The sequence below is a fragment of the Mobula hypostoma genome, chromosome 8 (assembly GCF_963921235.1).
Source record: "Mobula hypostoma chromosome 8, sMobHyp1.1, whole genome shotgun sequence".
Lineage (NCBI taxonomy): Eukaryota > Metazoa > Chordata > Chondrichthyes > Myliobatiformes > Myliobatidae > Mobula > Mobula hypostoma.
In genome coordinates this window covers 69,899,735-69,922,097 of record NC_086104.1, presented here as the reverse complement: position 1 = coordinate 69,922,097, position 22,363 = coordinate 69,899,735, and the positions used below count along the sequence as shown (strand labels likewise).

The 22,363-nt window shown below is 40.2% G+C and overlaps 1 protein-coding gene across 5 annotated transcripts in view; it reads left to right on the top strand.

The window, feature by feature from the left end:
* The window catches only part of sertad2b (SERTA domain containing 2b), a 91,981-nt gene extending 71,606 nt beyond the window's left edge, over window positions 1-20,375 (top strand). For 4 of the 5 annotated variants that reach the window (XM_063056102.1, XM_063056104.1, XM_063056101.1 and 1 more), the window contains one exon: window positions 15,428-20,375. In XM_063056102.1, coding sequence (XP_062912172.1) covers window positions 15,432-16,337 — 906 coding nt within the window. In that variant the 5' untranslated portion in view covers window positions 15,428-15,431 and the 3' untranslated portion in view covers window positions 16,338-20,375. Of the gene's footprint in view, window positions 1-8,582; window positions 8,688-15,427 lie in introns of those variants that run through there. The other variant, XM_063056103.1, reaches the window with a different exon arrangement.
* The last annotated feature ends 1,988 nt before the right edge of the window (window positions 20,376-22,363 follow it).

Genomic DNA, 22,363 nt, shown 5'->3' with positions numbered 1-22,363 from the left:
TATCTTTGTATCATCTGCCAACTTTCCCACAAAGCCATCAATTCCGTAATCAAAAACATTGGCATAGAACGTGAAAAGAAGTGGTCCCAATTCCTACTGAGTCCTGTTCCTACTCCTCGCTCTAAATACCACTATCAGATGGGTGCTGGACTTTCTAACCAACAGACCTCAACTAGTCAGGATGCACAAATGCTTCCCCTGCCACTTCATTCTCAACATGGGTGCCCCTCAGGACTGTGTGCTGACCCTACTGATGTACACCCTGCTCACAGACAAACACCTCTGAGTAATCACATTGTCAAATTCACCGCTGATAGGACAGGCTCATCACCAACAATGATGAGACAGCCTATAGAGAGGAAGAACTCGAGGCTTGGTGCCAGGCAAATAACTTCTTCCTCAATGTTGTCAAGACAAAGGAGATGACTATCAACTTCAGAAGAACTCGCACCACTCACACCCCTTTTTACATTGGTGGCACCGCAGTAGAAACTGAGTAGTATACACACCCCTACACCCCGCCTGGGAGGAATCTTATGGTCTTATGTACAAACAGTATCCACACCAGGACCATCTGCCTCAAAAACAGTTATATTCCCCAAGCAGTAAGGCTGATCAACACCTCCACCCACTAATCCACATTTTACCGTTTCCTGTACAGATATGCCTGTGCTTACCGTCACTTTATGGACATGCAGTCTCTGTATATCAGCTATCTTGCGTATTTATTGTGCTTATTATTATTGTGTTCCTTATTGTGGGATTTTTGTGCTGATTCAGAGTAACAATTATTTTGTTCTCCTTTACACTTAAATACTGCAAATGATGTCAAGCAATCTTATATCTTGAATCTCCTCTCCCTAGTCACCTCTATACTCTTAATATGGCATAGAACTTCTTGGGACTTTCCTTAACCTTACTAACCAGATCTATCTTGTAGCCCTCTTTAACCTCTTGGTTTCCATCTTCAATATATTCTCAGTCTTTTTATTGTCATAAAGGGATTTGTTCACCTCCTTCTTAAACCCAGTGTATGCTTCTACTTTTTCTTGACCAGAGCCTTAGTATTTCTTGTCATTGAAGGTTCCCTAAAATTGCTAGGTGTACGCTTCACCCTACAAAAACATGCTGTTCCTGGACACCTGCTATCACACTCTTAAAATCTTCCTACTTGCCATTCATTCATTCCCTCCCCTTCAACCAGGCTCGCCCTCTGCTAGATCTTGTCTTATTCTCCCACAATTAGCCCTATTCCAATTTGGGACCCTAACCTGTGGACTCGTCCTATGCTTTTTCATTACTATCTGAAAACTATTCAACATATGGTCTCTGGAGCCAAAGTGCTCCCTGATACCCCTTATTATTTGCCCTGCCTTGCTCACCCAAGAAGAGGTCGAGCACTGCACCCTCTGGAATAGGATCCTTGATTATATTGATTCAGGAAACTTTTCATAAATTCCACCCCAACTAGTCCCTTTATACTCTGAGTGGCCCAGTCAATATGGGGGAAATTTAAATCTCCCACTTGTACCACCCTTTTATTCTTACAACTATGAACAATTACTCTACATAGCTGCCTCTCAAGTTCCCACTGATGATTGGGGAAGGCGGGGGAGGGTCTATAATGTAGCCCATCAGAGTGACCCGCCGTTTTTCTAAGTTCTACTCATAGGACAAATCCCTGAGAATGTCATCTCTTAAGTACTATTGCTATGTCTCCCCTTATCTAAAAGGGAACTGGAAAGTGTTCAATACTCTGAAAGAGTGTGCTAATACCTTCGGTCACGTTCTACAATCAAAACAACTTCTTTGGTTGAGTACCAGACACTTGGGGTCTGTGAATCAATATCTCTAGAGCAGTTTTATCTTCCAGATGACATTCAGGTCAAGAAATTGAGAGGAAGACTTTGGAGTAATTTGTGGTAAATATAAAATCTGTGTCGCTTCCTAATTCTTTTTGAAATTTCTCCTGTTTGTAAATGTTTATGGTTTCAGTACCTCCTTACTCTTTGTAATCATTAGAGACAGGAGAGACTGCAGATGCTTGAATATGGAGCCAAAAAAAAAAACAAGCTGCAGGAGGAACACCCCCCCCCCCCGGTACATCAGACATTGGTACAGCATATGTAGAGGCAAAAGGAAGGTTTGAGATTTGGGACATTTCTTACCTGAAACAAATCTTCCCAAATGTCCTCATGAAGTAGTCGCAATTTCCCACCAAATAAAAAGGTTCTGTTTTGCATCGTTCCATTGGGACTGTTTATATTTTGTCTGCTTTGCCGCTGCCTTTAGTAAACCCCATTGTGCTACCCATCAGATGTAACCTGGTGAATGAAATTTTCCCTTCACTCTGACAACTGTAACGTTATTGATGAAAATAGGAAGAATAATATTGGATGATGGTATCATGACATGGCTGTGATTGTGTTACTTCATTGATCACTAGTTAAATAAATGGATACTTAAATATTGTTTTCTTGCTCGTGTCCCTGTATGAAATGAAGGAATGTCCTTTGGGATTCAGAGCATCTTGCCCGTACACGGAAAAAATGTGTAAAACTCCTCAATAAGATTTCAGATGAACTCTTGTTTCAGTCTGCCAGAAAGAATTAACATTTATAGTGACTTGAGTCACCAGGAATATATACACAACCACAAACAGAACAGTTCTGCCTCGACTAAAGCATTATAGAATTAAAGAGACTGAGCCTTCATTTGTACTGACACCTGCATATGTATTACTGTATGGTTCTTGAGCAAGCAAACTGCAATGAGAAGGCTGGGAGCTGACTTCCAGTGATTCTAGAAGGTGGGAGAGGAGTTGGGGGCACAGAGTTACAGCACAGAAACTGGCCCTTCAGCCCAACTGTCCCATACTGGCCAAGATCCCTAAACAAGCTCGTCCCATAACCTTCTAAACCTTCCCAAATCCATGTACCTGCACAACTGTCTTTTAAATTTTATTATTGTACCTGCCTTAATCACTTCTGATAGCGGATACCCACATACATATCACCCTTTGTGTTATTTAAAGCAAAATTGTCCATTACATCCCGATTTAAATCTTTCCCCGTCACTTTAAAGCTAAGCCCTCTAGATCTTGATTCCCCAACTCTGAAGAAAAGGGCAGTCTATTCACGCTATCTATACCTGTCACAATTTTGCACGCCTCCATAAGATCGCCTCTCAGTCTCCTACGCTGTAAGAAGTAAAGTCTTTGTCTGTCCAACCTCGTCATATAACTCAGTTCCTCAAGTGCAGGCAGCACCCTTGTAAATCTTTTCTGCATGCTTTCCGGTTTAATGACATCTTTCCAGGTTTTTCCTGGCTGCTGTTAAATAAAAGCACAACATTCCCTACCCTCTGATCTAGGAGCACCTTGTGTGTGGCTAATGATGTTGCAAATATTTCAGGCAGGATTCCCACAATTTCTTCTCTAGCCTTCCACAGCGTTCTTGTACATACAGTGGCATGCAGAAGTTTGGGAACCCCAGTCAAAATTTCTGTTACTGTGAATAGCTAAGCGAGTAAAAGATGAACTGATTTCCAAAAGGCATAAAGTTAAAGATGACACATTTCTTTAATATTTTAAGCAAGATTACTTTTTTATTTCTATCTTTTACAGTTTCAAAATAACAAAAAATGAAAAGGGCCTGAAGCAAAAGTTTGGGCACCCTGCATGATCAGTACTTAGTAACACCCCCTTTGGCAAGTATCACAGCTTGTAAACGCTTTCTGTAGCCAGCTAAGAGACTTTCAATTCTTGTTTGGGGGTTTTTGCCCATTCTTCCTAGTTCTGTGAGATTCTTGGGCCATCTTGCATGCACTGCTCTTTTGAGGTCTATCTACAGATCCTCAATGATGTTTAGATCAGGGGACTGTGAGGGCCATGGCAAAACCTTCAGCTTACACCTCTTGAGGTAGTCCATTGTGGATTTTGAGGTGTGTTTAGGATCACTATCCTGTTGTAGAAACCATCCTCTTTTCATCTTCAGCTTTTTTACAGATGGTGTGATGTTTGCTTCCAGAATTTGCTGGTATATAATTGAATTTATTTTTCCCTCTACCAGTGAAATGTTCCCCGTGCCACTGGCTGCAACACAAGCCCAAAGCATGATTGATCCACCCCTGTGCTTAACAGTTGGAGAGGGGTTCTTTTCATGAAATTCTGCACCCTTTTTTCTTCAAACATACCTTTGCTCATTGCGGCCGAAAAGTTCTATTTTAACTTCATTTCACAGGACTTGTTTCCAAAATGCGTCAGGCTTGTTTAGGTGTTCCTTTGCAAACTTCTGACGCTGAACTTTGTGGTGAGGACGCAGGAAAGGTTTTCTTCTGATGACTCTTCCATGAAGGTCATATTTGTGCAGGTGTCGCTGCACAGTAGAACAGTGCACCACCACTCCAGAGTCTGCTAAATCTTCCTGAAGGTCTTTTGCAGTCGAACGGGGGTTTTGATTTGCCTTTCTAGCAATCCTACGAGCAGTTCTTTCGGAAAGTTTTCTTGGTCTTCCAGACCTCAACTTGATCGACTTGTTCCTGTTAACTGCCATTTCTTAATTACATTACGAATTGAGGAAACGGCTACCTGAAAATGCTTTGTTATCTTGTTATAGCCTTGTCCTGTTTTGTGGGCATCATTTATTTTTCAAGGTTTGAGGAGTCAAGGTATTTATAAAGCTTTGAAATTTGCATCACCGGGCCTTTCCTAACGATGACTGTGAACAAGCCATAGCCCTAACAAGCTCATTAAGGTCTGAGACCTTGGTAAAAGTTATCTGAGAGCTCAAATCTCTTGGGGTGCCCAAACTTTTGCATGGTGCTCCTTTCCTTTTTTTCCACTCTAAAATTGTACAAAACAAAAATAATACACTAATCTTGCTTAAAATGTTGAAGAGTGTTTCATCTTTGACTCTATGACTTTTGGCGATCAGTTCATCGTCTACTCACTTAACTGTCCACAGTAACAGAAATTTTGACCGGGGTGCCTAGACTTTTGCATGCCACTGTACTCGGTTAGACCCTAGAGACGTGCCTCTCCACATACCTTTCGAGACTTTTATAACCTCCTCTACTGTAACGCAGGCTTTTCCCAAGACCTCTCCACTTACTTTTTCTAGTTCCGAAGTCTTCATGTTTTTCTCCATGATTTTTTTAAAAAAAAGGAGAAATATTAAGGACATTGCCCACCTTCCACAGCTCTATACAAAGATGTCCCCTTTCATCTTAATAGGCTCCATTCTCTCTATAGTTACTTTTTCTCCCTCCCCCTTAATATACTTACAAAAACTACCTGCATTTTTAAAAAATCTTCTTTACCAAAATTATCTCATGCCCCCCCCCTCCTTTTTTTGTTTCTTCAATACTTGCCTTTATCCCTGATACTCTGCCGGATCTTCATTTGATCCCAGTTGCTTGTCCCTGACTCTTGCTTCCTTTTTCGTAGCCTTAATGTCCTTCATCATCCAGGGTTCCCAACTCCACCCATTATTCCCTTCACTCTTAACATGAACATGCAGACCCTGAGCTCTCACTGTCTAACCTTTAAAAGCCTCCATCTCACTTGTGGTCCCTTTGCCTGCTAGCAACGTACTCTGATCAACCTTTGCAAGCATGAGTTTGAAAAAGTAGAGAGCAGAATGTGGAACTTGCCCTCTGTAGTAATATTGTTAAACTTGTCCATTATTTGAGTCTGTCCATTACAGGAAAAGGCAGTCCATGATGAGATCAAGTTGAGTCTGCTACACAAGACACTTTTGATAACAGATGTATTACAGCTGAAATGTGATACTCGTTTGAATCCAGTCAATTCAGTCAACCTTAATGTTGAAGTCAGTTTAAGTTCAAACACACCAGGCAGTTTTGGCTGGGAAGTCTTAAGTGTTGTTGCAGATCCTTGAACATCCAGAAACCAGAAGAGACTATTCAACCCTTCAACTCTTCCTGTAATTCAGTTTATTTAATTTTTATTACTAATCAGGATACAGTGCAGAACAGGGCCTTCGAGCCACACCACCCAGCAATCTCCCCTGATTTTAATCCCAGTCTCATCACGGGGCAGTTTACAGTGACCAACTGGCCTACTGCCTGGTATTTCTTTGGACTGGGAGGAAACCCACGTGGTCACAGGGAGAATGTACAAACTTCTGGCAGGCAGCGGCAGGAATTGAACCTGGGGCGCCTGTACAGCAAGATGTTGTGCTAACCACTATCCCACCGTGATGCTCAGTTAGAATGGTGCAGAATGAACCCGCCTCTCTCAATATAGTCCTTCAATTAAAAATCTCAGTTTTGATATTTTAAATTGATTCCCGTACTGTTGGATTCTTTTCTGTTGGAGGAGAGAATAGTTTCTGATTATTAGGATCACGAAAATGTGCCCACTATAATTTGGCATCCCACAGAGCACAGATATATTGAGAAAGAGAAAGCTAGCCTAATTTGTCCAAAAACAGAATCTGAGCTCATTCTTCTGCTTCATTTTGGCATCTGTATGTTATGTGAGATTGCTGCAAGAACATCGTGACCTGAGATGCAACTTGGGTGAGAGTTTAGAAGAAGGTAACTTCAAATGTCAAGATTTAAAACTAGTTATTTGATCCAACTCGTTTATCCCAGTCAATCCACAAACCACTTCCCACGGTGCTTCCACTAAACCCATCAGTATGTCCAACTGTTCCTTTCTTCTCATCTATATCCTGCTTCCAGCCAGATTGTGATATCAAATCCTAACTCAGAGTCTCAGCTCTGTACAGTGGCACACTTCAATGGATAAGCATCTACGGAGAAGTTCTGATGTCACCTGTTCTGTTGGAACAATGTTCTCAATATTAAAAGCAGCACATAAAGAGAACAGGAGATTAAAGGCAGCCCGTACTGAAAGTTGTGTGCGTTCTATTTTGTACAGACCCATCTACTCTGCAATTACTTCATTGTTCTTCTCTTAGGAAGGTGAAGGTCCTGGAGGCAAATCCTTCCTGGCTACCCCAAGCTTCACTTTAGGCTGGCTTTGTGGAAGGATAGGGATGGCCTGTGAGCAAGCTGTGACCACCATTTCAGGGGCCAGGGGGGAGAAACTGTATCACTTTCTGCTCCTACTTGGGCTTCTGCTGTTGGGTGCCCAGCACGTTTATCGTTGGATTACTCTGTCTACGATTCTTCAGGGCATTTCCATATACTTGCTTCTACAACCATCTGACTTTGGGCATCTCCAACCCTGACATCCGACCATCAGTCACAAAACACTTTAGTCCCCAGACAACCCTTCCCCACCATTTCATTGTCAGTTATTGCTCTCTCTCCTCATCAGAAAATACTGGACGGGTAGCCCACCCGGGTTGGGTCGCATAGCATGTGTCGGGATGGTCCTTTGACTCCATTCGTCTCTCCGCAGATGAAGTCCAACTAGTTGAGTCTTTCCAGCAGTTTCGATTTTTGTTTCAGGTTTGATTTTGTGCTATCAACAGGTGCACATCCACACAATCCACCCACTCGGTCCTCTATCCCCTCCCCCAACTTCCCCTTTAGCACTCTTCCTTATCTGATTTCACTCACCCTCTTCCTTTCTTATCAGATTCCACAATCTGCAGCCAATCTCCTCCCAGCCTCTGCCACCATCTCCCCTCCTCTCCTTCCACCCGGATTCACCTATAGCTTGCCAGCTCCTGCCTTGCCCCTTCCCCTCACCTCTTTATTCTGGTTATCTCTCCCGTACATTCTCAGTCCTGATGCAGGGTCTCTGGGCCCCAAACGTCAACTATTGCTTTACCTCCACAGATGCTGCTTGACCTTCTGGGTTCCTCTAGCAGATCCAGATCCCACTGTCTGCAGTGTCTTCAGCACATTAGAGCAGAGCAAATTGCCAGAGGAAAAGCTGATTAATCCCATTCCCCTCTTCCATACTTCCTACTAGCCCTGCAGCCTATTTTATTTCATGCATGCCCACCAACTTGTCTTCAGTTCTTTTTGCCACTTGCCCACCGGAGGAGTAGTTTGCAGTTGCCAATTCACCACATCTTTGGGATCTGGAGGGGGATCATGAGTTGTCCGGGAGAGAATGTACAAACTCCACACAAACAACAGCTGAGGTCACAATAAAACCCTAGTCACCTGTCAATGTCTAACCTAGGCCCCTATTTTTAATTTTGACCCTATCTGGTGAGAATCTCTATAATTCATCCTTTGAAATCTCTCCATATTTTTTTAATCTGTGTATAGTGCAGTGTCTGGCAAATTAATCTTGCATCTTTGAGGACTGATTTTCACAGTTTATTCATATATAAAAAATGTCTACGGCTTCAGGGACTGCCTTGTCACCCAGTTTGTGGTGCTGCTGATACTGAGTAAGAGTTAGCTTCTCTTTGTACTTCTTTTTAAAGTGTTCAAATATGCAGATTTAATCATTGAAAGCTGGGTTCACTGTCAGAACTTGGTTGCACAGGATAACAGGCAGCTGAGTAGTCCCTCCTTAAACTTATTCAACCTTTGAACTTCAGCAACCAATCATTGAATTGCAATTACAACATGTGTGTGAATAACTTCTAAAAAATGTGCAGCATGCACCAGCAGGGTGCGGTGACAGATTTCCCTGCTGCAGTCTTGAACGACAAGTCCTACCCTGGATAATTTAACCATGGGCTGAGTTTCTGTAAAGGACAAACTGAATTAAGAAGCTGGCTCCTGGCACAGTAAGTTCCGTAATCATGATTTATGTCTATTCTCGTGTTTGCGTTTCCTTCCTGTAGGAGATGAATTCTCCTACTGTTGGTAGTGAAAGCAGACCAACATTTGCCTCTCGTTAACAGCTGTACTTCATGGAGAAAGTCCTCACGTAGAGATTTCTTTGACAAACTTTTTGACTTGCTGCTGTCAGGAAAATATTTCGGTCTTTGCTCACCACATTTCCTTTGACATTCCTGCACCATGGCTGCCAGTTCCCCAGAGAAACAGAGAGAAGCCCATTTTTTACTTAGACATGAGATTTCATTAGAAACTAGGTAGGAGAGTCTGAACAGCTTTAAGGAACTGGAGTTAACAGTAGAAATTGCGGACAAATTCCATGAGCATTGCCCCTGCAAAAGTGCAGTAGAAGTTTCACGTTTGCCCATAGGCTTTCACCTTTCTGTTCATGTTGATTAAAGGCAAGAGATTTAAGGAATCTACTAACCTCTGATAGTTAGTTTAAAAATCCAGTAATTTAGTTTTACACGTAGATTACTTAAGTGCTCAAAAGATTCTCACAGTTTAAATTTGCAGTTTTGGAATCATTGCTTGAGTTGCTTGTTTTTTCTTTCCAAATTCTGCAGTCATACCTTTGATATCTTACTCAGTTTTTCAAGAGGGTAAAGTTGGTAATGGGAGGGGGGGTGTTATAGGTGGCTGGTGCAGTTTTAGAATTTGTAATCGGTTTTACAGTTGTGCTGGAAAATAAGGGGCGATGAACAAAGATCTATGAAATGGGCTACTCAAAAGAAGTTTTGAGAACCTTTGGTCTAATTGTTCCTTTGTCTAGTACTAGTGAACTTTTAGTATGTCTACAGGAAATCTTACCTCATATCAAAATTACAAGCAGCAGCTTAAAATATTCAGGAAACGGGTGTCAAAATTTTTTCCTCTTGTCAGTTAATAATGTTTCTAATCTGTGTTCAGAAAATACCAATTTCCTATCCTCTTTTTCTACTCTCTGTTCTGTGGTAAAAACTATCTTGTTAAGTTTGAGAGTAGTTAATAACCATAAATTATGACTGAAATGTAGGGTTTGCAAGGTCAGACTTGCAAACATCCATCTTACAGTAGGGGAATGTCACTTTGCAAGGTAGTAGACTTGTTTCTGCCTACTTGAAGCTTGCACAGATTGAGTACCCCTTATCCAAAATATTTGGGGCCGGAAGTGTTTAGGATTTCGGATTTTGGAATACATAGTGAGATAGCTTGGGATGGCCAACATTTCTGACTCTGAATTTGCGTGCTACTGGTAAGCAGACTTTGTGTTACCCTTGTTCATCACATAAAATGAATAATGTGTGCAGGGTAACAAAAGCAGCATTGGGAGAATACCTGAATCAGTTGTTGAACAGCAACAAACAACAGCAGGCTTTCGATCTCCACCTATGGTGCCGTGGTTTGATTAAAAGGTTACAGTGCATTGTAATACAAGCAAAATGCAGGAAGAGCTCAGCAGGCCAGGCAGCATCTATGGAAAAGAGTACAGTTGACCTTTCGACCTTTCCTTCCTTCATCCCATCGCGATGAGTGTGTGTGTTGCTTGGATTTCCAGCATCTTCAGATTTTCTCGTTTGTGACAGTACGCTGTATTTGTATTTTACCTTTTTTTAGGTTTTATGTAAGGTATAAAAACAATCAGCCTTGTAGACTCTTTCTGGTGTTAGATTTTCATGAGCAATGATCTTCACAAACTCATCAATAAATTTCTCTGCTGCTTCGTGACCAACAGAAGCTTTAAAATTTTTTAAATCTTTAAATATTTAATTCTGTGCCTTTTCTTAAATTTCTGCCACCAGCCTGCTGAATGTATACAATTAACTTCAATTTTTAGTTTGTTGTGATTGATCTTTACGTGTTTCAGGATCAGCCTACCGTTAAGTGGCATATGTTTACTGTGACACTGAGGAATCCCCTCTTTCAATACACAATCGAGATTTTAATTTCTTGCTTTTAACTTATGTTCATTACATATGTGAGGTCACTTCTCAAAACTGCCTGTGGTGTGCATCGCCTGGGAACCTCCCAGCACATTTTGGAAATTCCCAGTTCTGACCTCATGCCAGTGCTCAAAACATTTTTTCAATTTTGGATAAAGGGTACTCAACTTGTATTACTTTATCTTTGCAGCTCATATGAACATTTATTAAAGAAGTAATATACTTTAATTAGTGCTTGCAATAATGTTCCTTGTTTAGGTAAAAATAAGATATATTTTTACAACCTCATATCCTAAAGCACATTTGAAATGTAAGCACCTTGTATGTTGGAAGTACAGTGGCTAACTTGTATGCAGCAAACTCCCACAAACTGAAAGGCAGTGACCAGCAGATAATGTGTAGTTATGATGCTGATGCGGGGAGAAATCACTTATAGGACTTCGAGAGTAACATCTAATCCCTTTTTGAGGTAGACCTTTTGGATCTTCAGTGCTTACTTGAGAGTACAGACAGATTACCAGTTTAACATCTATATACTACCAAAACTCTCGTGCTCTGTCTGTTTGTAACCTCCAATTAGTGCAAATGGTACATTACAGCAGCACTATTTTCGGCTAGATCGACTTAAAATGTGCTAACTTACAGAATGCAGGCAAAGTTCAGTGTTATATATTAGCATAAAATCTCTCACTTGCCAAAATCAACAGCCCCTCTTTCACCCAAGAGCTGATGTCAGCCATGATGGAAACCGTGACGCGACACCACGACGCATGCGCACAGCCAGCCTCAGAAGCTATTCACGATGCTCATAGCAGCGACACCAACCAGAGCAAAAGGGCAAGGCAGCTCTAATTCAAGCAGTCACATTCTGCTAATCACCATCAGCATATGCAGGATTGGGATGGATCAAACTGCCACCTATCAATAAGAGATAATTAAATTTTATTGTAATGATGTACTTCGAGGCACTCATCAGACCTTTGCTGCAGTCAAATGACAGCAGTGACTATATCACGTCCATTTAGGAGAGTGCCAACCATATCATCAAGAATCTTGGGAGCTTTGGTGTTACTGCTTCGTATCTTTTATCCAGCATTAGGGTGAAAAAAAATGGTCAGCCTAATTATGCCGCGTGGAAAGAGAAGGGGGACATTATGGTCAAGAGATGATGCCAAATATCGTCGGGAAACGGCAAGGGGAGGGAGAGAACAAGAATCGGATGAGACCAGGGCCGCACAACTCCAGGATTAAAGAGTTAGGACAAAAAAGTTGAGAGAAGAAGAGACAGAGGAGGAGAGGCATGCACGTCTCCAGAATGACAAAAACAGGCACAGCAGGAGAAGAGAGGAAGAGACAAAGGAGCAGAGAAATGCACGTCTCCAAGATCAGAGACAAAGAATAAACAGCAGAAGAGATGCAGAGATGGCGGATGAAAGGACTGCATGTCTCCAGAACGACGAGAGGCACAAGGGTGGCAGATGAACCAGAAATGATGCCATCAAAAGTGTCCTTCGCTAAACGAGGAAGAGCTATATTTGTCTTGCTATGTGTCGTTCTTCTTTAATAAACGGAGGTTTTCTTCTTCAATTTCCAAAGCAAAGTGATTCCAATAGCATTCAGGAAAATTTAATGTACATTCTGGTCACATCAGACTGCACTACCCTTCTCTCAAAGGGTGCCCCAACGGGTCACCCCGTTGTCTAGTCTTATCTGAAAGTGAGTATTTCATACCTGCACCTTCAGTGCTGCACTTAATTTTTGGGGTCATTTGGAGTGGGATTTAAAGCTACAACCTTGTAGAACAATTTGGAGTGTCGACTCTTGCTGAGACTGTAGTGATTGGTGCCTCTTTAATCTGAAGAGCGTGTTTTTGAGTATCTGCATATTATTTAGAAGAATTGCTAATGTCCTGCAACAGGGGAATGTCACTGTTGGCTTTGTATCCCACTCCACTCTAAAGTCAAACACCAGTGCTGGTTGATGTTTGGTGCCAGTAATGGAATTGGAATGAAGTGGATTTGAATTAAGGGCAAGAAGTTCACTTTTAACAAAGGATGGCAAAGTTCCTCTTGTGGGTTCAATTAGCTAAAAGTGTCAAAATAGCACTGGTTAGTTTATCAGACTTTTTTCTTTGGTGTTCAGTTACGCTTCTCCCAACTTCATGCCTCTTTCCAGTTCTCTGGATGAACTGCTGGCTATCCTTGCACACTTCCTTCCATAGAATGCCCCCCAGTGTTAATTTTGCAAGTTTTATACACTGGAGGTTCTGAGAGCCATTTTGTAGAATGTGGACAACTACTTCACTTAATGATTGCAGGAAAACAACAGGAGCAGAGTGAGATTTCTATGGCCGGTGATGCTGTACTTGAGAATGGTGGCTAAAGGGAAAGTGTCGCTGCACGGGAGGTGCAAGTATATTTTAGCATATTGAGGTCCAAATTGATTCCGAATGAAGTGAAATGTTCCTCTGCTATGTGCAAGAGCATAAACATTGCACAAATGGATTTGGCTTGGTCGATTGCAATTTTGTGAATATTGCAAGAGTAGTGGCAGGTTGTATTTAGATTTATGATTGAAACCAAGAAATAGGGTTTTTCAACACTCCAGTAAGTTGCCTGTAATTTTGTTGTCTCAAGAATTTTATCAAACACAGGAAGCGTTAAAATACAATTTATTAATTATATATTTCTGTTGGAAAAGCTCACTTGCTGGAGAAATCTTAAGGCTGTTTAAAAATTTAAACAATTCTGCATTTTAAATACTATTTTGTAGGGTTTACATAAGCAACTCTTCCTTAAAATATTATATTTGAAGGGAAATTCCTGCCTGGTTCTCTTCCGGTGGCCGATGTGGTCTCAATGTCCCAGCAGTGTTTTGGATTAAAAGTTATAAGTTTGAAAATATTTTTCCCAAACTATACTGAGGCACATTTACAGATTCACAAAGTTCAAAATACACAACTTTTGTCCACTTCTAACATAAATTTTAGTTGAACAGTTGTTGAAACACATCTGATTTTAGCAAAGCAACACATGCAAAATGCTGGTAGAACACAGCAGGCCAGGCAGCATCTCTATGAAGAGGTACAGTCGACGTTTCGGGCCCGAAGGGTCTTGGCCCGAAACGTCGACTGTACCTCTTCCTAGAGATGCTGCCTGGCCTGCTGCGTTCACCAGCATCTTGTGTGTGTTGCTTGAATTTCCAGCATCTGCAGATTTCCTCGTGGTTGCTTTCAGCAAAGGTCTCTTGTGAACAGTAGAGAGATCCTTAATTTGAGGCATTCTGACAACATTTGGATAGTGTCTTTTGCATTGTTGGATAATGAATAAAATCTCTTTATTGGAGAATATTTTGTCTTTGTAAAGTAATTTAATCCGTAATGATGGGTGCTTTGAAACTGTCTGCCAAAGCTGTCAATTTATCCTACGAAGAAAAAATACTAATTTTCAGAACTGTTGTATGGTATGGTGCACGGGATGTGACCACACATGTCATGACATTCAGGGACTTGAGTTGTATTACTTTTTTGTGACTGTATGTTTTTCTGCTATCGTGATTATGAGTCTTGTGCTGTTTGTGACTGTTGGTACTATGTTTTGTACCTTGACCCTGGTGGAACGCTGTTTTGTTTGGCTGTATTCGTATGGTTGAATGATAATTAAACCTAAAGTAATTTCTTTGGCTCTTCATTGCCACTGGGTGCACCAGTCTTCCACTGGTTCTGCTTCCATTGCAGTGAATACCACATTTTTCTCTGTTGAATTTGACAGTCTCTCTCTATTAATGCATTTGTCACTTGTGACCTGAAGTACTTTGGAACTGAGTGTTTATACCTTCAGAAAAACAATGTCAGTATTCAAAACATCTGTAAAATTCTCTGGTATGTTAACAGTTTCAAAGTAATTATCTAATTTGATGTTTACACTACCTTCTAAGCTTTTGATCTGTAAAATGTAATACTGTCTGGTGTATTATATTGTCTTACAACCAATAACAATTTACTCCCAGGTATCTCCTATTCAATGACGATATAAGGAGCATGGGCTATTCAAATCATGATTCCTACCCAATCTATCAGATATCTACTGATATTTTTTTAAACAATTTGTGTGTGTGTGTGTACAGGCCCTTCAGTGTACAATATTCTGCCAACATATGTGAACATACTCTACAATCAAACTCTTCCCTCTTCCACAGATGTAACCCTCCGTTCTTCCAATGTCCATGCGCCTATCTAAGAGTCTCGTAAATGTCCCTATTCTGTCAGCCTCTACCACCATGCCTGGCAGTGGATTCCATACACTTACCACTTGCTGTGTAAAATAAAATCTACCTCTGACCTCTTCCCTAAACATTACTCCACTTGTTGCTCCGGATTTCCAGCATCTGCTGATTTTCTCTTGTTGATGATTCTACTTACTTTAACCTGATGTCCTCTGGTGTTGGCAATATTTCAATTACCTCTGTGCTATCTAAATGTCTGTGGTTAAATCCAGATGTGATCCAACTGAGATTCCAGTTTGGGATGACTTGGCCTACATTGATATTTGAGAGAATTGGACCTCTGTTTATTGTCTATCAGATAAAAATTGTACATTTCTGGAAAATAATATTAGGTCTCTAAACATTTTATTACAGGTCTACATGGCAATCAAGGCTTACTTGCTGAAATCCACATCTCTAAAGTATAGATTTACATTAGAATTCTTGAAATGACCCATCAGGAAATAAGCCTGTTTTAATACCTAGTTTTTGTTTTCTTTCAGATATATGTTGGGTAAAGGAGCTAAACGAAAATTTAGTGAAAATGAAGATGGGATGGAAGGCAAAGTGTCCTCTGGGCATGGTTCCTCAAAGGTGTCTTACACATTACAGCGTCAAACCATTTTCAACATTTCCCTCATGAAACTTTACAATCAACAGCCCTTAACAGAACCCAGTTTGCAGAAGACAGTATTAATCAACAATATGTTGAGACGAATTCAGGAGGAACTAAAGCGAGAAGGTAGCCTGAAGCCTATGTTCATTGCCCCTTCCCAGTCCACTGACACACTCAATGATAATTACAGAGAAGTCCAGCCAGCATTCAGCCACCTTTCCGCTCCTCCAATCCAAGCCACAAGTTTGGTAAGCGCTACGTCACCAGACTCCTGCCTGACACCAGCATCCTTGCTCGAGGAGGACACCTTTAGCAGCTCTCAAACTGTTGATGTGGGCACAAGCAAATCGCCAGCCCAGTCACTGAAAGATAGTTTCTCTTCTGCGTTGGATGAAATCGAGGAGCTGTGCCCAACCTCCACTACCACTGCAGCAAAAAGCTACAAAGGTGACACAAGTGAGTCCAGCAATCAAAAGCCTGAGGAGGTGCAGGAGAACAAGCCATCTGAAACAAAGCTTGTAGACCCATTGCCCGGCAACTTTGAAATCACCACAACAGGGTTTCTGACAGATTTGACACTTGATGACATTTTGTTTGCAGACATTGACACCTCCATGTATGACTTTGATCCTTGCACACCTACCACTGGACCTAGTGCAAAAATGGCCACTGTCACTGCGGATGATATCTTGAAAACCTTTTCTCCATACAGCAATCAATCAGTGACTCCAAGTCCGCCTTTTAAAATGGATCTTGCTGAACTAGACCACATTATGGAGGTGCTCGTTGGGTCTTGATATGACAAAAAAAAGACTAGTTTTTTCATATATGCAGTTTATTTACAGATATTGTTCATCCTTTATTGTTTTAAATGTGATGCAGTCGCTACAACTTTTACAAGTGTGCATGCATTTTAGTCTATATAAAATAACAATTACACTAGTTATTGTTTGCAGTAGAGTTGGGAGTGTCTTCATCTGTGTATGTCCACTTGTAGGGTTTTAAGTGTTATTTTTGTTCATCACTGATTTGTTTCAGAACAATCTCTGAACACTTGCTAAAAGCAAGATTGTCTTCACACACAGTATCATGACAATTCTGAAGTATTGTGCATTGAATACACCAAGCACAAGGTAATGTCAGAATTATTATGAAATGTATACATGTGAGTTTTTTTTTAATTTTAAGGTAAACCAGGCTCTCTCTGCAAGTCTTGACATTCTTCCTATAGTTTCAGTTCAGCCTTTCATTACAAAGCGACAGTTGCTCTTTTGAACCTGCTCTTTGGGTTTATTTTATATTTTTGTACAGGATTGCAGTTGATCATATTGTTTTATAAAATGCTGTTTTTATACACCGGATAGCTATTTTGATAGGATGTGCTCTCACAATACTCTGCTAAATTCAGATGAACAAGAATACCTTGTACTTTTATACAAAAAGATAAACCGAATGTTTGTGTGCTGGATTTGAGGGGCATGTAAGAGTAACTGAAGTCTACAACAGTTCTGAGTGGATCTCAAGGCTGTACGTGTGCAGATTTGCTTGAAGGAAACGTTTTGGGCAGAGGAGATGTACTTTAACTGGATTCTGAAGAATGGACCTTTAATTGTTATTTATTTTCCTCTCAACATCATTAATGCATCCATTTAGCAGCATCCCAGTGTGTTCCTTGAAAGTGTGGTATTTTGTGTGTGGCTAAGAATTTTGTCATTTAGTTCAAAACCAAAATTTCTAGTTTGCAGCCTAGATGATGTTGGAGAAAGGCATCTCGTGCTACTCACTATTTAATTAGACCCGTTAGTACCTGTTTAAAACTTCCTGCCCTGTAAACAGTTGGAAGCGTGAGTTGATAATGATGTGTTACAAGCAGCAAGCAACAAGGACCTCAGTGAATAATGGGACCAATAGTCTATCTCCTTAAATGAACAGGTTGAAGGATTGGGAAATAAACAAAAAAAGGACTGGAAAAGATGGTGAAACTTGGCAAAATTTGGAAAGAGGAACAAAAATGGAATTACTGGATTATATCCAAAAGGAAAGCAAAATTTAAAGGACAAAAAAAATCAGTATTGTAATTTGATATTTTTAAAAATCCTCCAACAATATTTCATAACCTGAAAGAATGGAACTCCATTCTTTTTAATTATGTTCACCTTCTGGGCCAGAGAGCTTGACTGGCATTAACATTTCCCATGGTATTAACAATGCATGCTGATTATTACCAGAGTTAACTTTACACAGTAAGTCTGATAGATAATTAATGGATTAATGTAGCAAATTCAAAAACACTTAAAAATTAAACCCTAAGTGCCATTTTTTTTGAAGATCTGATGGTGGAGTGGAGTAAATCACTCAGCAACTTGTACAGTGTCCAACGGATGGGGAGTCTTCCTCATCACATTGCTGTGCAATTTATGTGCTAATATAGGTCAGCATCATTCCCACAGCTAATCCGAGTCTTTGTATTGATTTGTTTATCCCTCTCCCACTCTAAATTCATTCATTACCTCCTCACAATCCACTTTAACCTGTTTGTCCAAAAACAAAACTGTCTCACTTCTTCTCGCATTGTAAACACATCCATTCTGCATCTGTGTGACATCTGATCACCAAAGGACATTGCATCTATGCAAGTGAACAAAATGAAAGTTACCAGGTAAACACAACAATTTGGTGCTATGTTGTGAGCTTTTAATCTGTGAAGCAGGAAAGACCTAATAAAACAGATTTTTAATTCCACAGCTGGATCTGGGTGAGGCCAATCTAGCCCTTTTTTTTTTACTAAGAATATATTAATAAATCACACTGTATGAATGTAACAACACACATCAAAGTTGCTGGTGAACACAGCAGGCCTGCTGCGTTCACCAGCAACTTTGATGTGTGTTGCTTGAATTTCCAGCATCTGCAGAATTCCTGTTGTTTCTGTATGAATGTGTCTGCTTTTGGAAAAAACGTAGAAAAGGAGAGTTGTGAAGTATCTTCAGACTGCAGCTCCATTTGCTCAGTCGATAAAGTGCGTCAATATGGTGAGGATGATGAGTTTTTTTGTCAAAAGTAGTCAATTTAAAGAGGTCCAGGGAACTAGCATTAGATCAGACTTTTCATCTATTTTGTGAAACAAAGTACTCATTCTCCAACCCATATTTAATTTTGAAATGTGTATGTATGATATCAATATAACTGTTGTTAGGAGCGTATTCACTGAGGATATGCCCTTCACCTCAGTATTACTGTGAGTGAGTACAAATCTTTCTGCTACAGATTGGAGCAGAACTTGGCGACTGAATAAACCTCCTTCAAGCCTCTGAAACTGAAGCCAGCCTTATAACAACACTTTGCAATTCCAATTTGACTGGCTTTTTGAGATTCATCCATTAAAGCAAGATTTCATAGGGGATTTCTTCTGCCCCCTCCCACATTTTCCTCCCCCTCAACATTTCTTCTGTCCCCTCCCCAATGTTTATCATATATAATCAAGATAATCAAGTTTCAGGTAAAAGCAGATCTCTATGCATGACTCTTACACTGAGTGTAATAATGCTTTGAAAGCTTATGTTTATTCACAGACAAGTGTATTTAATAATTGTCTGGTAAATTGCTTTGAAATAATTGGAATGCCTCATACCTGCTGTCAACTATATAACACCTTTCTTGGTTTTTTTAGTTTTGTGTTTCTCTTCATTGGTACCGTAGCAATTGTGTGTAGATTACAACCTATATTGCAATGCATATGGCTAATTTAGGAGTAAGTCTTTAAATTAATTTATTTAAGAATTTTAAATTATGTTTTATGTTCTGCCACATTATTATCTGTTTTAAATCCTTGTTCTTGCAGTGGAAATGATTATTTGCAGTAACTGTGACTATACTTGGATTTTCATTTTGCAAATTTAAAACCTTTCACAAACAAAATGAAGGAACAGCTAGCGATTTGCTTAACTTGGCACAGTTTCCATTGTTTGGAAGTAAAAAGAGTCTTTATGTTTACAAATCGTGCTTTCCCCTCAAAACCTAAAGTGGCCACTTTCAATAACTTATAAAAAATATAAAGTAAGGACTTTCCAATCTTGTTTGATATACATTGGTATATTATTAAACTTTGTTCTCAGTAAATAACAAAAATTGCTCCAATAAATTCAATGCAATTTATATCATGTCTGATCTTTTGATTTAGATGGGGAGAGGTATTGGAATTCCAAACTAATCTTTCACTTTATTGGGTATATTTTTAAAGCCCTCAAAGATGGCCACTTAGAAATTATACATGTATATAAAAATATTTTGTGTAAATTGTACAGTGTATGGACAGAACTGGTAGATACAGTATAAACTAGAACCTGAGAGTAACATCTCATCGGTTGTTGGAAGGTAACAAGGAATGAACAGAAAAAAACTTTGGTTGAGCTGTGATATTTCCCACACCTTATTTATTCTTTGTGTAAATATATTTATTTTAATGAGTAGCTAACAGACTCTGCAAAACGGATTATAATGTGTACAGAATGTATGTATAGTAAGAATTGTATTCAGCTTTTGGAATGTACATTTGTGTGGACGCGTAGAAGCTGTATTCAAAGATTGAAATGCCTCTGCTTTCTATGATGAGATTTACTAGAGTGCTTCTCCCTTCTGCCAAGGCCGAAACACTGCAATTTGCCACAGATCCCGGAGCTGTGCCTTTTTCTATGCAATATTTCAAACATATACGTCTGAAAGCAAGGTTACTGTATTCACATAATTACAACTGTAATTAAATCCAATTGAAGAAATGTAAGTGAAATTGAGCAGTCTTACTTTTGTAGTTTTATATTCAACAATAAACTGTAAAATCTGATGATTTACTGTTCCCAAATTCTCTTATTTAAAAACAACTGCATTCTTAAACAGTACCATGTGTGAAACAGCTAGGTAGAAAGTTATCCAAGAATTATAATGTACACAGGGAATTCCTAAGCCTGACACAATGTAAGAGCTCTTCCACTTAGACCCATTCCCTATGGTAGTTGAAATGTTTGTTTTGTGAATTATTTATTTGCTTTCCTTTTAAAAGCCATAATGGATTTAGTTTCCACTGCAGTTCCAGATTGGGCTTTCCATGTCTGACAGCTTGTGTCTTAGAAACAGAATAAATTAATCCAATGCTTCCCATTATAATTGGGCTACTAATAAACTCATGGAGAGATACAGTAAGGAAACAGCCCTTTGGCCCATTGAATCCACACTGGACCATCAACCACCAATTTACACTAATCCTGTAACAATCTCTTTATTCCCCACAAATTCCACCACTCGCGTGCATGCTGGGGTCAATTTATGGGGGCCAATTAATGCCTTTTAGGTGTGGATTCCTCTAATTATTGATTTATCCAGTGTTTAAAAATACTATCATATTTTAAGAGCCCTTTATCATCTTGAACATTGGCATCTCCAGTTGAAACAAGTCTGTTTATTTCCTCCTGATTTCTTCTATATTCAAAGCATCTAAATGTGATGGGTTTGCTACCACTACACAGTCATCCCACCAAACTGGAAACTATGTTGATAACAAACTGTATTAGCAATTTTAAGTTCGGTGTCTCTGCTTGGAAGGAGGAGGCATTGGATCAGCCCCTTTACATCCTCTCACTTGCTGAAGATTCTGACCAATCTGCATCATAACTCCCAGTACGCTGGATGAACTCAGCAAGTTGGGCAGCATCAGTTAGAAACGATGAGTCGACGTTTTGGGCTGGAACACTTCGTCAGGACTGAAGAATGAAAGATGGGGAAGGATTTGAAGAATGCTTGTAGCGTCAGTTGATAGACCAGTAATTTGAAAGACAAAGGAGTGGGGAAGGGGAAGCATTGACGTCATAACCCTGAAAACAATGGGTGGTAGAAGAAGGAGGCGGAACCATGAGGGAGCTGGGGGAGGGGGTAGAGTGAAATAGGGATAGAGGAAGGGAGGGGGAGGGAATTACTGGAAGTTGGAGAGTTCTATGTTCATACCAAGGGGCTGGAGACTACCTAGACGGTATATGAGGTGTCACTCCTCCAACCTGAGTTTAGCCTCATCATGGCAGTAGAGGAGGCCATGCATGGACATATCTGAATGGGAAGCAGAGTTAAAGTGGGTGGCTACCAGGAGATCCTGTCGTGGCGGACTGAGTGGAGGTGCTCGACGAAGTGGTCCCTCAATCTGAAAGTGCTGCTTTGATCACAGCATCTGCAGATTATTTTGTGTTTAGCATAACTCCCCATTGCTTCTGGCCAACATTGAATACTAGAACATTTAAAGTTGGGCGGGGGAGCTTCTTTACTTTCAAGGAGCAGTGCTGAAAGAAGATGTAATAATGGTGATTTTAATCATGGCCAAGGGGTCTATAACTTGGCATTATGCTCAGCACAGTCATCATGGCCAGGGGGTCTATTCCTGTGCTGTGTTTTGAAATTTCAACAGCTTCTTGGGGTAAGAGCTGCTGGGTTCCATTTGTAAAGTGGTCTTTTCCCAGATCCACTGGCTTTAAGTTTTGCCTAAATGCTCTGCACTTTCTCCATCAGAAGAAATAGATTTTCTCTTTCTAGCCTTTCATCCATTAGAATGCCTCTTCATACATTTTTTTTGGAAGATTTCAAACTCTGCTCCTCTGAATGAAGTTGACATTGCTTTTTTATGTTTAATTTGTCCTCCAATTTTTAATTGTTGTCATCAAGGATTTTAACTCTGGTTTTTCCTAATGGTCATAATACACAACATGCATGACCCAGAAACTGGGCAGTTATTGTTCTGGAGAATGCATGTGCAGTGACCACACCCCCATCCTCAGTGAAGAATATA